This window comes from Bos taurus, chromosome 4 (assembly GCF_002263795.3).
Source record: "Bos taurus isolate L1 Dominette 01449 registration number 42190680 breed Hereford chromosome 4, ARS-UCD2.0, whole genome shotgun sequence".
Classification (NCBI taxonomy): domain Eukaryota; kingdom Metazoa; phylum Chordata; class Mammalia; order Artiodactyla; family Bovidae; genus Bos; species Bos taurus.
Window position 1 is genome coordinate 74511220 of NC_037331.1, and position 18393 is coordinate 74529612.

Sequence of the window (18393 nt, forward strand, 5' to 3'; positions counted from 1 at the left end):
TTCTGGTCTGCAGAATTCCATGAACTACAGAATCCACGGGGTCAGAATTAGACATGACGGAGTGACTTTCACTTCATTTTTGCACTTTACTAAAATGAAGTTTCTTACTACTTTTCTGTTTGTTATTCCTTTTTTAAAAATGAGGACAATAAAAATGAGAACATAAAATGAAATTTTAGTCCTTAATGGATAAAAAATAATATATAAGATAGCTTGGTGATGAGACACATATATCAGAAGACACAGAGTACACTACATCAAGATTAAATATTACTTTTTAGGATAATATTGGCATTAGTTTTGGCACAGTTTTAAGGTCAATATTACATATAACACCAGATAAAACTGGTTGTTATTTTACCCCATTGATCATTGTATTAAAATATATATACTGTATTTGCATTTTAAGTGGTGTTTTCTTTTTTTAAAAAAAAATGCTTTACAAAGATGCCTTCTAAATTAAAAATTACTGAAAAATTATCCAAAAATATAGAAATGATGACTCAATAGGCATAAAACAATTACACATCAACAAAAATACAACCTTCATCAATATTAAATAACTGGAAATAACAATTTTGATAAATGCTGTAGGAAATATTTGAGCTCATAAATACTGACACAGGGTTAAATTTTCAGGTTGGTGCCATCCTGCTTGAGGTATTTCCTGTGTTCTCTTAAATGTAAAACTCACGTTTTATAAAATCCAGTCCTGTAAAGTCAGAGAGGAAAAATTGTTAACACTTATTTTAATATGATTCTTGAGTTTCCCTCCCTTTAAGCAACCCTACTGAAAATATTAATTTCAAAAGTCTGAACACATGTTGATGTTTAAAAAATTTTTAACAAATGTAATATGAATAATTACAGGGCTAAATGACTCTCTTATGAACTATTCATGGGGAAAAATAAGATGATAATTTATTTAATGATTACCAAAATATATTATATTCCAAGATCATTTAAAATCAAGTATTTGCACATCAGAGCTCCCATGCTTTCTAAACAATATAAAATCAGCAAAAATGAAAATCAAAGCTGATCAAATTAGGAAAAATATGGCAAATTTGCTAGCTTATTAGATAAACTTTAAAAATCAGAAAGATTAAATGTTGAATTTTTAAGAAAACCAAACTGCTATTATCTAAGTACACATTTAAATTCTCTTATCTTCTGTAGAAAATTATACCTGGGAGACATCAACTGTCTTCTGCCCATTCCATGAGATCTTGAAAGCAAGCAGTCTACATACATGTCCCAGAAATCCTGAGCTATGCTTAAGAAGACATTATAATGTCTAGGCCACTGGGATTTTTGCAGGAACAACATGAAATTCCAGAAAGCATCCACATTGTGCTCTATCTTGAGTTCTTTGAGCTCTATCAATGTCAAAGAGCAAGTATTCCAGCACTGGGGATCAATGTCTTCCATGATCCCTGGGTTGTTGCTGGCAAGTACGCCCTTTTGAAATTCAAAGTCAGCATGAGTCAGATGGATCAGCAACATGCAACCCAAAGGCAAGTAGAACCATCTTCTTGTGGCAAAATCCATATTCTGTACAGAAAAAAAGGAATATGTTTTTAGCTTAAAAAGAAAATTATTCAATTACTTTATGATCTGTTTAAACCTAAAAATTATAAATACTTATATATTTGGTTTTCATCAAATCAAAATTGCCTACTATGTATTTGTTGGTTTTCCTTTACCTTGCTGACTTTCAGACCTCCCCTCAAAAGGATATTAGAGTAACAACTTTACCAACATTCTGATAAAGTCTTCAGGAGTCACTGAAATCCAACACATGTTTATGAAGTTGTGATGAGATTCATTTCATCAAAGATCTTTGAAGCATGTGCTCCAACCTTTCCCATTTACAGGTTAGAAAATTTCTCTTGATATGGTTCAGCAAGTTCTTAGCTCTTCTGTCTCCCTATCCAAAACTCTTACCACCATACATTTCAATCAAGAGGATCAAAACGCAGCCCATTTTATGTGTAACCATAAGAAAAAGAGTGTGTAGTGTTTCGCTGGCATTTTCCAATCGATCAAGTGTTGAACACTCAAGCACCATTTTAGGTTTCAAAGTTACTGATGAACTTTGAATATTCATTAAAAAATATGTGTTATGAACTGATTACTAGTGGATCCCTGCCTTTTCTCAAGTTGTTCAGGAGTATGAAGACAATAAAGATGATAGAAGCTAATATGACATGGTGCAGCACAAATGACATTCAAGAAATGTCATTCAAGAAATTCAAGAAAAATCCTGATATTTTCTTAGGATTCTGTGCACAAGCTTCTCTAAAAACTGACTGCTCAGTAAATGGGCCTGAAGCCTATAGATGAAGTCAAGGTCTAAATTCGCTTTGAATGGCCATACAGTTAACCATTCCAGGCTGGCACTGGAAATGTCCCTGACACAACCTTTACAACCAGGAGTGGAGTGTCCAGAACAGATCCAGGAGATGGGACTCACATTCTTCCCTGTGTACAGCGGTCCTTCACTTCCCCTCCCTCCAGCACCCCGCCTCCCGGCCAAAAGAAATAAATAAAGTTAGGTGAAAGACAAATCGAAGGAAACAAATTTAAATTTAGATTATTCAGGTCGTTTCACACTGTGGAAAATTGTGCAGATTTCCCAAACAGAGCTAACACGACTTCCCCCAAATTGTGTAGATTTCCCAAATAGAGCTGACAGTAGCCAGTTTATGACACAAAGGGACTGAGTGGGACCAGAGAATTTTCTTCCCCGAGAATTTCAGGTTATACTTTCCCAACCAGTGCTCTCCTCCCGGATCGGGTCACCTGCACGCAGAGGGAGCTGGCGGGGAATGGTACCTCTCGTAGGCGGCAGAGACAGACGTCCTGGTGTGATGTCCTGCGTTCGTTCACTGCGCTCCCTCAGGTACGAGGGTGGCTCCTGCCTAGAGGGGGACAAGAGGTCTCAGAGGGGACTCCCTTCCCCTGCCCAGCCAAGCCCACCCACTGCAGGCAGGTGACAGGCGAAAGCGGTGCTGTGACCTGCCGCGAGCGCTCACCGGGCACCCTGAACTCGCCCTGAGGAACCCTCTAGGCGGCACCGTGCTGCGGAGTCAAGCGGCTCAGGCGCCCTGAGAGCGGCGCTGCGGGACCTGCTGCGGCCGCTGGGGGACCTGCTGCGGCCGCTGGGGGCTCGGAAGTCAGCCCTGCAGACCGAACCTCGCGCCTTTTCTAGAGACCGAGAGCCGGCAGAGAGTGGGTGGCTGCTCTCAAGGCCCCGCCCTCACCTTGCTCACCTCCGCAGCTCTGAGACCCAGAAACAAAAACAATGTGAAAAACAGTAGTAAAGTCACAAGACCATCTCACTAAAATATGATAGGTGAAAAATCCTAAACAAAATATTATCAAACCAAATTCAGGAGGATCTAAGAAAATACACACCAGCATCAAGCTGGGATTATCCTAATTAATGAAACATCAACACATGAAAATCGATTAGTGGATTCACCACATAATTCACCACATAAGTTGAAGAGAGAAACCATTTGATAAAATTCAACACCCATTCAAGATTAAAACAAAAAATATTCTTAGTAAACTTAGAAGGGAATTTCCTTAATCTCTTAAATGATTACGGTTGCCAACAAATGTATTAGGTATATTCTTTTCTACTGTCAAATAACGCATGTTAAAACTTCTAGAACAGTGACAAAATTATATATTTCAAATACATAAAGACAAAGCTTAGTAACTAGTCACATTGATATGCTGCTGCTGCTAAGTCGCTTCAGTCGTGTCCGACTCTGTGCAACCCCATAGAGGGCAGCCCACCAGGCTCGTCTGTCCCTGGGATTCTCCAGGCAAGAACACTGGAGTGGGTTGCCATTTCCTTCTCCAATGCATCGTCTGTCCCTGGGATTCTCCAGGCAAGAGCACTGGAGTGGGTTGCCATTTCCTTCTCCAATGCATGAAAGTGAAGTCGATCAGTCGTGCCCAACTCTTAGCAACCCCATGGACTGCAGCCTTCCAGGCTCCTCCGTCCATGGGATTTTCCAGGCAAGAGTACTGAAGTGGGTTGCCATTGCCTTCTCCGCACATTGACATGAGACGGAAAGAAAAGATAACTAATGTTTTCGGTATGCCTGCTTTTGGGGGGTGACAGTAACAATATGAAAAACAGAAAGGAAGATTAGTGGGGAAGTTAAACTTGATCTGGGATGTGTTGCATTAGAATTGATTCTGGATCTTCTGGAGTATCTAAAATTTAGCTAGAAATAAAATTAAGTTGAGCGATCTCTGTTTTGATAAAAATTATTGCTTCCACGAAAGTATACACTGATAAAAGAAAGTTAAGATGAAGATAGAAGACTATGCCCAAACTTAGGGGTCCATGAACTTCAAATGGAATCAGTGAAGGAGGAAGAGATAGAACAATCAATCCATACAAGCTCCAGGGTGGTATGATGTTACAGAACCAAAGGGAGGATGCTATAGTGTGAACGTTTGTGCCCCTCCAAAATTTATGTTGAAACTCTAATCCCCAGAGGTGATGGTATTAGGACATGGAGGCCCATGGGAAGTGTTTATGGGACCAGTGCCTTATAAAAGGTGGTGGCTCAGATGGTAAAGAATCCACCTGCAATGCAGAAGATCCCGGTTTGATCCCTGGGTGGGGAAGATCCCCTGGACAAGGAAATGGCAACCCATTCCAGTAGTCTTGCCTGAAGAATTCCATGGACAGAGGAGCCTGGCAGGCTATAGTCCACAGGGTCACAAAGAGTCAGAAATGACTGAGCGACAAACACTGCCTTATAAAAGAGGCTCCAGAGGGAACCTGGCCCCTTCTATCAGGTGAGGACACAGCCAAAAGAAGGCAATCCAGAAAGGAGCCTTCACTAAAACCCAACCATGCTGGTACCCTGATCTTGTTCTAGCTATCAGAACTGTGAAAAATAAATTTTTGTTGTTTATAAACTAGCTGTTTTGTGGTATTTTGTTATGTTATCCCAAATGAACTAAGACAGAGTATATAGCTGAAGAATCAAAACACTGGTATGGGTCTCCACTTGGAAAACTGGTCTAGAAAATATTATTTTTCATGTGGCAAAAAGGAGTGATGAAACTCAAAAGTACACAATTTATTTAAACATGCTGCTGCTGCTGCTGCTAAGTCACTTCAGTCGTGTCCGACTCTGTGCAACCCCATAGACGGCAGCCCACCAGGCTCCTCCATCCCTGGGATTCTCCAGGCAAGAGTACTGGAGTGGGATGCCATTGCCTTCTCCGTTATTTAAACATAGCCATAATAAATTCATGTAGAAGCTTAGATTTAACAACTTGTTATTTATAAAGTCAAGTTAACTAATCCATCTAATTATAATTTCATCTAAAACAAACCCTGAATAATATCCAACTTTCCATGTCAGGAATCATTTTTACCAACATACTTGACCAGCAGCAACATATTCATCACCATCTTATCATGATCCTCTTATTCCCAGCATATTCCCATTGTCCCCAGACTTCATCATTTAAGTTATATCCTATCTCTCCCTTTCTCTCTGTTATGTTAGGCCCTGATCCCACTTTAAATTCCCCTCCATTTAATTCAGCCTTCCTTCTGCAATTAAGTATCCATTTTCACTACAATAGTTGGCATCTATTTGTACTTGGCATCTATGGCTATATATATTGTCTTTTCCCCCCATGAGAACATGTAATCTTTCCTACTATCTTTCAGTTCAGTTCAGTTCAGTCACTCAGTCGTGTCCGACTCTTTGCAACCCCATGAATTGCAGCACACCAGGCCTCCCTGTCCATCACCAACTCCCGGAGTTCACCCAGACTCGTGTCCATCGAGTCAGTGATGCCATCCAACCATCTCATACTCGTCCCCTTCTCCTCCTGCCCCCAATCCCTCCCAGCATCAAAGACTTTTCCAATGAGTCAACTCTTCGAATGAGGTGCCCAAAGTACTGGAGTTTCAGCTTTAGCATCATTCCTTCCAAAGAAATCCCAGGGCTGATCTCCTTCAGAATGGACTGGTTTAGGAAATATTAATACTACCTAAATACTAAAAATACTATCTTTATTTCATGTTCTTCTGGTGACTGGCATATGATGCAATCAGCACTCAGGAAATAATTTTTAGCTGATTTATCCTTCATATCCATGATATTCACTCCACTTAGGGAGTTTTGTCAGCTTTACTCAAGGCACACCCAAGTCTTTCAGAACTCTAGTATTGCCTGTGAAAATTTCCTGGGTTAGTCAGGCCAGTAGCTTTTTCATTTGCTCCCATGCTTCCTACCTTACACTTATCTGTCACTTTTGTTTACCCTATTTCTTCTTTATATAGCTTTTATCTCCAGGAAATACTGCCATAATCACACTCCCACAGAATTCAGAAGAGCACTCCACACACAGCAAGAACATGTTGACTAATGTTGAATACCCACACAAAGAGTAATTTTTCAATTCACTGACTTTCTGACTCATTATAATGAAAGACATTAATTAAAAAATCTACCGATATAATGGCCTTTAGTAAACCATAATAACAATGTATTTATCAAAATGTGATTCAATGACCTTAGGGAGAAAACGGGCAGGAAATGAAGTTGAAACAAACAAGTACCCTGCGGAGAAAACAAGCACTAGCTGACTGCTGACAAATTGAAGGGAAAATATGCAATTTTTTTTTCAAGAACATAGGAGAAAAAGATGAACCAAATACTGACTCTGAAACAGGAGAAAAAGAAAGAGTTGAAGAGAGAAGTTGAAAAAAAGATCATATAATCTTAACCCTTGGCAAAAAAGACCACTAACAGAAATATTTTGTCATCATTTAATAAGTACAAGAAATAAAAAGTTTGACTTAGGTTTCTGTATCTTTATCTTTGGTTTACCTAACACAGCATATGCATAAACATGTATTCCAGCATCCTTATTTTACCTCTTTGCATTAATTTTTAGTGGTTGTTTTAAGGATCACAATGTATATCCTTAACTTTTCACAGCCTACTTAGGGTTAGTATTGAATCAATTCATGTCAAATACAGAAATCTTTTCAAGACAGGAGTTCATTCACTCACCCTTGCCTGTTTTTGCTAAAGCTGTCAAATGTATAACATCTACATACATTAAAACTCCATGATAGATACTACAATCTTCAATGCTCTCATCGCCACCCCCAACAACAAGATCTGAATTTGCATCTCTTTGTATTTCTCTTTAGCCTGTAGTACTTTCTTTAGTGGGGCTTCCCTAGTGGCTCAGATGGTAAAGAATCCACCTGCAATGTAAGGGAGTTGGGTTTGATCCCTGGGTTGGAAGATCCCCTGGAGAAGGGCATGGCAACCCACTCCCAGTATTCTTTCCCGGAGAATCCCATGGACAGTGGAGCTTAGCAGGCTACAGTCCATAGAGTCGCACAGAGTTGGACACGACTGAAGAGATTTAGCATGCATGCACGCACTTCCTTATTATTTCTTATAGTGCATGCCCACTGTCAATATATTCTTTTAGTTTTCTCTTTCTGAAAATATATTTTATTTCACCTTCATTCTTAGAAGGTAATTTTCACTGGATATAGAATTCTGATTTGTTGTAGTCTTGTTATCCCTTCCCCTCCAGTACTTTAAAGATGCTCCACTGTGTTCTGGTAGTCAATAATTCAAATTCAAATGCAATGTGTCATTTTTCTCTGAAAGCTTTCAAAATAACTTTTTCCCCTCAAATTTGATAATAATGTGCTTAGTTGTGCACAGTGCAATTCTGATGCTTGTTGGGGCAATCTGAGCACAGATTGGAAAAGAATTTCCAGACACAGTGTGTTTTAGTTGCTCAGTCATGTCCAACTGTGACCGTATGGACTGTAGCCCACCAGGCTCCTCAGCCCATGGAATTCTCCAGGCAAGAATACTGGAGAGAGTTGCCCTGCCCTTCTCCAGGGGGATCTTCCCGGCCCAAGATGGAACCTGGGTCTCCTAAATCACAGGCAGATTCTTTACTGTATGAGTCACCAAGGAGGCTCCAAGACAGAGTACTGCAGAAAAGAGTGAGTGTAAGAACAAAGAATAGAGATAAAGTGGGTACTGCAAGTGCAGCAGGCCAGCTTCCTGACAGACCAGGGAGAGTCAAGCGTTTTTGAGAGTTAATAGCCAATTTTTATAGCCTCAAGACAAAGAAAATTCCTGTTGGAAGGTTAGTGTTAGGTAACTGGTTGGAATGCTATAAGGTGTCTACTGTAGTGGGCATCTTTGTCTAATTGGGAGTCAGAAATTTTGTTAGTGATGATCATTGGGGCATTTGGCAATGGTTATAAAGGGGCTCAGTCAGCTTTAGAGGTGAGCTTAGTTCTGGGTTTCCCTTCTGTGACTTTGGGGCAATGCCTCAACCTGTAGTCTGGGGGGCAGGACTCAACAATGCTAACTACCTAGAATTAGGCCACATTTGGCAAGTTAGGAGCATAATCCTACCCTCACATCAGAAGCCAGATGCAAATTCCAGAGTTTTCAGGTCACCCATGCTTCTGATCAACTGACTACCAACACAGAGGTTTCCAGTACTCCCCAAAGTATTGTAGTTAACTAAGATGAGTCACAGAACTTGTACTTGCATGTTCAGTTGCTCAATCATGTCGACTCTTTGCCACTCCATGGACTATAGCCTGCCAGGCTCCTCTGTCCATGGGATTATTTTTTTATTGATTTGACTATACCAGGTCTTAGTTGCAGCATGCGGGACTTTTCATTGTGGCATGTGGGCTCTTTAGTTGCAGCATATGAACTCTTAGCTGAGGCATGTTGGGTCTAATTCCCTGACTAGGGATGGAACCCTATAATTTTATCATAAAGTATATAAATCAGGACCAGCCAAGTGGAAAGACCCATAGAGTGAGGTCTGGGGGTCCAACCCACAAAGCTTTTGTGTCCTTAGAATGCCCGATCTTCCAGGCACATTACTGTATAATTACCTAATCAGGCTCACCTCAGTGACTAGACTTTTTACTGGAGTTTCATTACATAGGCTTGATTGACTGAATCAATTTTGAATATTTTGATTGAATCATTGGCCATGTGCTTGAACTCAATCTCCAGCCAATCCTGCCCTCTTCAGAGGCTGGGTTTATAACACCTAACTCAAAGCCCCAATCCTGTAATTCCATGCTTGATCTTTCTCATGTGGCTAGCCCCCATTTGGAGTCATCTTATTCAGGTGTGGGCCCAGAGGCCCACCATGAGTAACAAAGACTTTCCTATCACTCCAAGAAATTACAAAGATTTAGAGGTTGTCTCCTAGGGAGTAGGGACAAAAAAACAGCCAAATTATTATACAACAGTGTGGTTTTCTTTGTTGTTATTTCATTTAAGGTTTGTTAAGCTCTTGAATGTGTAAATTTATATCCTCCACCAAATTTGGAAAATATTCAGCCACATTTTCCTTATATATTATTTCTGCCCATTATACCTTTCTCTCATCTCCTTCTGGGGTTCTAATTACACATGTCCTAGAGCTTTCAGTATAGTTCCTGAGGCTCATTCATTTTTACTTCATTATTTTTTTTTCTCTGTGTTCCTCAGGTTAGACAATTTCTATTAATTTTTTTCTTTTTTCTTTTCTGGCTGGCATGTAGGATTTTAGTTCCCTAACCAGGAATTGAACCCATGCCCTCTATGGTGGAAGGCCAGAGTTCTAACCACTGGATCACCAGGGAATTCCCAATAATTTCTATTAATATACCTTCAGCTTTGCTGATTTTTTCATCACCTTCATTCTGTTGTTAAGTACATCTGGTAAATTTTTATTTCAGATATTACAGTTTTTAGTTCTGGAATTTACATTTCTTTTGTTATAGTTTCTATTTATCTGTTAGATTTTCTATATTTCATTCATAATGCACATATTTTCTTTTATGTCCTTGAATGTATTTTATAGTAATTGCTTTAAATCATTGTCTGTTGGTTTCAGCATATGGGGCATCTATGGGTTGATCTTTGTTGATTGTCTTTTATCTCAAAAATGAGTCACAATTGCCATGTTTCTTGGTTTATTAAGTAATTTTAGGTTGTATCCTTAACATATTATTATCCTAGCAACTTTAGGTATAGCCTTAACATATATTTTGCAAACAGATTGGAGTCTGTAATACTCTCACAAAGAATGTTAGTTTTTTTTTTTTTTTTTGGTATGTTTGTTTGGTTTAGCATGCAATTGATGGATTGGGCTATATTTTGGAAAGCTGACTGCTTAAAGTTTGTCCTGTTCAGGCGTGATTCAGGCATTGGCAGAAGAGTCATTAAAAAGATTTAAGGATTCCTTTCTCTGGATCCCTCCTACTTTGGATTTTCCCCTTACTTTCAAGCAACTATAGTTATGCCAAACTCAGTCCTCTACTCTTCAAGCCACAAAACCTAGTGTTTTGTAGCAGAATTTTAGCCAAAATGCAGGGAACAGACTCAGTTTTGTCCTTAGTCTGGAAACAGTGAAAACAAGGGACCTGAGTACAACAACCCTTCTTACAAACTGTCAACTTCGCTCTAGAATCTACTTACTTTTGGTCATTCTCCAATGCCTCACTTAGAGTTTACCCATGTCATATGTAGAAGGATCATCTAACAAGAGCAACTCATGTTAGAATTCCTCCATCACCCTCATTTATAGGTTAAAAAATCTATAAAAGGAATTTATTAGAATTGAGGCTCACTAGCATGAGAGTTTGGAGAGGGCAATGGCACCCCACTCCAGTGCTCTTGCCTGGAAAATCCCATGGATGGAGAAGTCTGGTGGGCTGCAGTCCATGGGGTCGCTAAGAGTCGGACACAACTGAGTGACTTCCCTTTCACATTTCACTTTCATGCATTGGAGAGGGAAATGGCAACCCGCTCCAGTGTTCTTGAATGGAGAATCCCAGGGACGGCAGAACCTGGTGGGCTGCGGTCTCTGGGGTCGCACAGAGTCGGAACACGACCGAAGCAACTTAGCAGCAGCAGCAGCAGCATGAGAGTTGAGTTGAGTTGTGGTAGTAAGACAGATGTTACTGGGCAATTTCCTTAAATTTAATAAATACCACTAGTTTGAATTCATTGGCATGACAGTCAGTGTTAATTAAAATTCTATTATTTCTATAAGCACATGTTATAAAAACTCAGAGTATAATTGTGACATCAACTAATTTCATAATTTTTAATAAAAGAAAACCATCATGCACTTTACTCAAGAAGTATCTAATTAGCACTTACTTCTTGCCAGATGCTGAGCTAGGTTTGGAACTGTAGTGGAAAACAAGTAGACAAAGCACTAGAGGTAGGAGACAGACAGTAAACAAGTAAACAGATATATAAAGAAAGGGGACCGTTTTAGATAGTGGCAAGTGTTATGACAATAACAGAAGATAACTGAGAGGTGGCTACAATCTTAGACGTGGTGGTCTGGAAGATGTTTCTGAAGAGATGACATTTCAGCTGAGACTAAATGACATGAAAGAGTTGGCTAAGGGGACTTCCCTGGAGGTCTAGTGATTGAGACTTCACTTGCCAATGCAGAGGGTGCAGGCTTGATCCCTGGTTGGGGAGATCCCTCATGTTTGCAGCCAAAAAACCAAAAACATAAAACAGAAGCAATATTGTAAAAAATTCAATAAAGATCTTAAAAATGGTCCACATTTTAAAAAATCTTTAAAAAAGAGAAAGAAAGAGTTGGCCAAGAATATAAGAAGAGCTGGCTATGTTAGAACATGTCAGGCAAAGGGAATTAGCTAGCAGAAAGGTCTTAAATTCAGTATATGGGTAGTGTGTTGTGTCAAGAGAATGTCATGAAAAAACTGTCAGGGACCAAGTCATGTGGGGCCTTATAGCTTTGCATTTCACTCTAATTGCAATGAGGAGATATGAGAGAATTTTAAGCTAGAAAAGAAAATTATCTGATTTATGTTTTCAAAGGATCCAACAGGTTACTCTGTGAAGCATGAACCAAAGGGGTCAAGGGTAGAAGCAGGCGAATCAACTGGGAGGCTTTTACTACTGTCCAGGCAAAGGATAAAGGTAAGAGTGAAGATGGTGAGAGGGTATTGGAATTGGGAAATATATAGGGGGTTTGGCCAACTGGATCACTGAATTCCTGATGGAACTGGTAGGAAGTGGGGGTTCATAAACTCCCTGTGCTTATATGGATGAATTTTTCAGGAGCCTTGAATGCCCTCAAATGGAATTAAATTTTTTGTGTATATATTCACAGGGACTTTGTGTTGGGAGCATACACAAGTTTCATCAAATTCTTAAGTGAATTTGAAGTTGTCTCTGGAAAGCAAAGTCAGTGCTTCCTAACACTTTACCCTCTGGATTTTCTTTTTCCTTCCTTTTCTGTTTATGATTATGTAAAAGCAGAGAAGAGAGTAGAGACTGAATTGTTATCAAAGAATTTTAAATTTATATAAAGAAAGGATACATCTTGAGAGTCAGCTTTCTTTTTAATTTTACTTCATTGAGTATATAAGTACATATATATAAGGTAGACAAAAGACTCAAAGAACTCAACTTTCTGTTTCCAACAACTTAACCACTCCATAATGTGTGAAATTCTCAGACATTATGATTAGTTCTAGCATAGTGATCTTCATAAACTAGGGCTACAGTTGTTAGTAAAATGATACTCATTTGGGGATGATATATCCCACCTCTTTTATTCTTTTTTCCCTTTCTGATATGTACAAGAAATAATAATAATATAGCTCTGACTTAGTGGTAATTCCTATGTGCCTATATAAATTAAATGAGTCAAGATCACTCAATTTTATATCTATCTAATTTTATATCTATATATATCTAATTCTGCTATAGACTCTAATATATAGCCTCATAGCAATGTTTTACAAGTAATCTTTGTTTGCTTTCTTGTCTCAACACTTTAATATCTTAGGAGGAAGTAATACAAAATTGATGTAAATATTATTGATTTTTCAATCTGTGAACTGTAATTTCTACACATCATAGATCTTATTGTCTTTTAACAAAAAAGAGTGCTTATTAGCTAATGAAACACCATTTTCCTTTGATTAAAAGGAAGAAACTACCTTTCATCTATGAGAGAACTTTCTGTCAGAAATATTACATGGCAAGATGGGTAATATTAACAAGATGACATTTCATGTGAAAGATGATTTCCTTAATGAAGAGATGTAATCACCCCCAACTGTTGGAGAGGCAATTTACAGAGCAGGCAAAGAGAAGTCCAAATTTGAAATGAATGGCACACAGGAGAGTTTTCACAGTCCAAGATCAGCCCTCCAAGATTTACTTGAAGGATTATTTTTATTATTTCTTTTACACACCAGAAAGGGAAAAAAAGAATAAAAGAGGTGGGAAATGCCATCCTCAAATAAGTATCAGTTATTATAATAGAAATGTTGTAAAGAGAAAAATTCATATTAATTCCTTCTCCAGTTCCCCATAACTAAATTATTAACCAGGAAGAGAAATGACAAATTTGAGATCACACACAGATGCAAGAAAGAACACAAAATAATGTGTTAACATCTTGCTGCTGCTGCTGCTGCTGCTAAGTCGCTTCAGTCGTGTCCAACTCTGTGCGACCCCAGAGATGGCAGCCCACCAGGCTCCCTCGTCCCTGGGATTCTCCAGGCAAGAACACTGGAGTGGGTTGCCATGGCCTTCTCCAATGCATGAAAGTGAAAAGTGGAAGTGAAGTCGCCCAGTCGTGTCTGACTCCTAGTGACCCCATGGACTGCAACCTACCAGGCTCCTCTGTCTATGGGATTTTCCAGGCAAGAGTACTGGAGTGGGTTGCCATTGCCTTCTCTGGTTAACATCTTAGTCAAATTCAATTCCAGCTCCAAGTTTCTTATTTTTTCAAAAAGGGAATATCGTAGGATACTGAATGACAAGTTACAGCTGAGATATCAAGAGGACAGAGATACTTCATACCCAAGGCAGGTGCCAGATCCAAATTCAGATTTTTAAAGGAAAGGATCACAAAATTCCTGGACCTCCAGGTCCTCCATCCTGGATGCGTAGGGATTAGGCTATGCCTGTTCCCTCACGCTCATTTGGATGTGTCTCCAGGAAGCCTACTGAAAGGAGCCTTTGAGAAACCTACTAAGAAAACGTATTGTCTTACTTCTGCAGTGATGAGGCAAAATGACTGCAGAGAAATCAAGGAGTCAAGAGATTGACTTCAAAAACTGCTTTGATGGTAATGGGAGAGAGGTTCTGCTGTTTGGGGACTGGCCAGAACTCTCAAATGCGACCAGGTAAAGTCTACATGAGGGCTTCCCATGGCATGGAGGTGGGTAGTATATAAGAAAAAGCTCATCTGGATTTAGTACAATAAGGCTACAGAAAAGGATCAAGGGGCTCAATTTACAAGGATAGGATCTATGTGGACCCCCAATTTCTGGAGGGAGCAAGGGCAGAGAGAGCCTAAATCTACCACTCGAACAGAGATCTATCCATTAGGAAATCAGAGGTGAGAGGCTCCAGTGATGGGACTCTGCCAAGTACCTACAAAACCATCCATGAAAGGGTCACCCTAAATATTTCTCATTCCCAGGACCTCAAATCTAGCCCACCAAACAAATTTTGAGTAAGGATTTTCTTACCTTCTTACCATATTTTTCTTCCTCTCTTTCACGCTCCAACCAAATCTGGAAAGGTCTGAAACCAAGATTAGCAAGCTGGCAACTAAATTCAGTCATAGCTGAGAGAGAGGAAAGATGTTACTGTAAGTTAAACGAAAGTGTGTTAGTCACTTAGTCATGTCTGATTCTTTGCGACCCCATGGACTGTAGCCTGCCAGGCTCCTCTGTCCACAGGGTTCTCGAAGCAAGAATACTGGAGCGGGTTGCTGTTTCCTCCTCCAGGGGATCTTCCCCACCCATGAACCTAGGGCTTGTTCAATGTAAAAGTAACTAAATCATTCACATATAAACTTTAACCAACTGCATCATATAATGCTACCTAGAATAAACAACTTACTCTTTATTCTCTCTAAATACAGCCTTAACTTCTCCTTTGTTCAACTACTGCCCTGTCCTTCTAACTCATCAGAAACTGTTTCAGCATTCTGTAACGTCAAGGGTAGGAGGGGTGATGCTTAGCATAACTACAAAACACGTCAGTTTCCCCTGGCCTAAGTTTTGTTACGTACTAGGGTTTTAGCTTAATCTTTCTCACTAAGAAGTATGTAAAAGCATTATGTAGAATAAAAGCTTCTATGGATTATGTTACCTTTTGATAGCTTCATTTTTTTCTCCTTTATTAGCATTCAATTTGGTCAACAAAAAATGGGGCATATATAATATACCTAATATCCTTTCTAATGGATATTTCCAATCAAATAAAATATGGTTTGAGAAAAGGACTTAGTGTTTTCATGAAACAGTAGGAACAGAAATAAAGTTCTAGTGGGTTGAAGAGTGAGTGGGAGATAAAGAAATAGATATAAGAAATTAATACCAAAATATCTGGGAATTCTGCAGTAATCAAATGAAAGATTTAGTGTTCTTGCAAGAGCTAGATTGAATGAATTAATGAACTGAAAGGCCAAATGGGATTATCACAGATTGAATTTTTTAAAACTTGTGTCTATGACTCTTAAGAAAGATTGAAAACATTATATATATTTTATATTCTATAAAGCTCTTGAACAAAATGAGTTTTCAATAAACTTCATTTCTGCTCACACAACCATGTCCTCCAATAAGCTATATGTTCTGCACCATCTCAGAGTACATTCTCTGTCATAAGCCCAAGTAGGCTACACAATGAGTGCAATGTGTACAAATGCTGTTCCATTCCAAAGTTGTAGCTTACCATGTATGGAGTGATAGTCTAACACACATGCCTAGGACAATGATTTACAAACTCTTACATTTTTTTAAACAACAATTTGTAATCAGAACTTTAATCCTAAGGATTCTCACTAAACATATTACAAGTGACAGCATAAAAAAAAAAATCTTGCACAGTAACTCAAAGTTCAGCACTACAACGTAACTTTCAACTAGCAGGACACTGTTATTTTGAGTAGTCTCAAATTTCCAAATAAAGAATGTTACAAAGAATTACTATTCAAATTATCTAAGAATTCTATTTCTTAGTAAGTGGTTACTGTTTTATGAAATATCAATAACAAAGAAATGGTTTACATAAATGAGAACTCTGAGTATACTACCAACTTTCCTGCTGCATAAGTACTTTTGTTTTGGACAAGCATTAAGCATCATTATCAAAGGCCCTTCTGATAATGCCACTGCCATTTTTATACCTGTAGATGATTAAAAGAAAGTATTAAAAAAGAGAGCAATCAATGACTACAGCAGAAGCCCTTTAAAACACTTTTTTCCTCCAGTACAAATGGTTGACAATGGGGGTCTTAAAAACATGATTCAAATATTTCTTAGGATTTCTCTCTATATATATTTCCAAGAAAATAAACTTTCAATGATATCCTTCAAATTAAAAACCCAGGGATCGAACCCAGGTCTCCCACATTGCCGGCAGATTCTTTATCCGCTGAGCCACATGGGAAGCCCTAAATTAAAAACAGGGTGCATTAAAAGCAAAGCAAAATCCTGTTCAATAGAAATAAGTTTTTTCCACTCACTATGAATTCAGGTATCTAACACTAAAATTTTCTTTCTCTCATTAATATAACTACTATGCTTAATTATTCTTGCTTATTATTGCTTAATTATTGCTTAATTATTCTTGCTAAACCATGGCAATGTTTTAGCACATAGCCAAGTGTATGGGACAAATTAGGAACTTGGTAATTGTTATATGTAATTTAAAATTATATGAAATTAAATTGTTATATGTAATTAAAAATTGTTATATGAAATTAAAAGATGCTTGCTCCTTGGAAGAAAAGCTATGACAAACCTATACAGCGTATTAAAAGCAGAGACATCACTTTGCTGACAAAGGTACGTTCAGTCAAAGCTATATTTTTTCCAGTTGTCATATATGGATGTAAGAGTTGGACCATGAAGAAAGCTGAGCACCGAAGAACTGATGCTTTTGAACTGTGGTGTTGGAGAAGACTCTTGAGAGTCCCTTGGGCTGCCAGGAGATCAAAGCAGTCCATCTTAAAGGAAATCAGTCCTGAATATTCATTGGAAGGACTGATGCTGTAGATGTAGTATCTACTACATGTAGATAGCTACATAGTTGGAGATGGCAACATATTCCCATTAAAAAAAGTATTTTCAAGATCAAGGTGTCAATAAGATATAGATATGGAATGACCAAGAAAGAAACTTTATAAATGTTCCCATCTGAAACATGCACACAACAGTCATGCTGAGCTCATGAGGGGATCTTGAACTCAGTGATATGATCAAATCTGTATGTTTAAGAGGAAAAAAAAAAAACTTCTCTGGAGATCATACGGATAAAGGACTACAGTGAACAAGACCTTTGTGTTATATTATTTTCTTTGGGTATGAAAGCTCGTGAAACCTGCTAACTTGAGTTATAGAATCAAGAAAATAATTAAGGTTAGACTGAATCTTATAGAAACAATGTCAGCTGCTACCTTCTCTTATACAAAGGATACCAAGAAGCCTCCACTGCTTTCACATATATCTCCCATGGAAGGCTCTCTCACACTAAAGTTGGACATTTTTTAGAAGAAGGTAGGGCTTTTTGTTCATTTCACAATTAGAGATAAAAACTAAAAGTAAATGCCCTGAGAGCAATACACTGACTTAAAAATCACATCAGCTTGTAAAATGCAGGCATCAAAGCCATGCCTGAGGTCCAGTTTTGATAGGTACTGTGATAGAAAAGCAGAAGGGTTCTTAGTACCTGTAGTAAGAAGAGGTGATTAAAAGAAAGGAAGTAGAGGAATGCAGGAAATAAGGGTTAAGAACTAAAAACAAGCAATTATTTCAACGTTTTGTCCTTGTGGTGGCTCTGGAAGAGGAACTGTGGAGAAGAATCATTTTGTTAATAAGGCAAAAGCCTTTGATGTGTAGCTGACAACAAACTGTGGAAAATTCTTATAGAGACAGGAATACCAGACCACCTTACCTGTCTCCTATATCCTGAGAAACCTGTATGCAGTTCAAGAAGAACAGAACCTTACATGGAACAACTGACTGACTCAAAATTGGAAAAAAAAAAAAATTGGGAAAGGAGTACCACAGGGCTGTATATTGTCACCCTATTTACTTAACTTCTATGCAGAGTACGTCATGCAAAATGTTATGGATGAATCCCATCCATGAATCCCAAACTGGTATTAAGATTGCCAGGAGAAATATCAACATCAGACATGCAGATGATACCACTCTAATGGCAGAAAATGAAGAACTAAAGAGCCTTTTGATGAGGGTGAAAGAGGAGAGTGAAAAAGCTGGCTTAAAACTCAACATTCAAAAAACCAAGATCA

At 38.5% G+C, this 18393-nt stretch overlaps 1 protein-coding gene across 1 annotated transcript; it reads right to left on the minus strand.

Moving 5' to 3' along the window:
• Positions 1 to 1066: 1066 nt before the first annotated feature.
• On the minus strand, positions 1067 to 3298 carry FAM237B (family with sequence similarity 237 member B). The gene is given in 4 exon segments (XM_059885911.1): positions 1067 to 1164; positions 1166 to 1554; positions 2839 to 2924; positions 3039 to 3298. Coding segments are annotated over 2 exon segments (480 nt in total). The 5' UTR covers positions 1552 to 1554; positions 2839 to 2924; positions 3039 to 3298; the 3' UTR covers positions 1067 to 1070.
• Positions 3299 to 18393: the final 15095 nt, after the last annotated feature.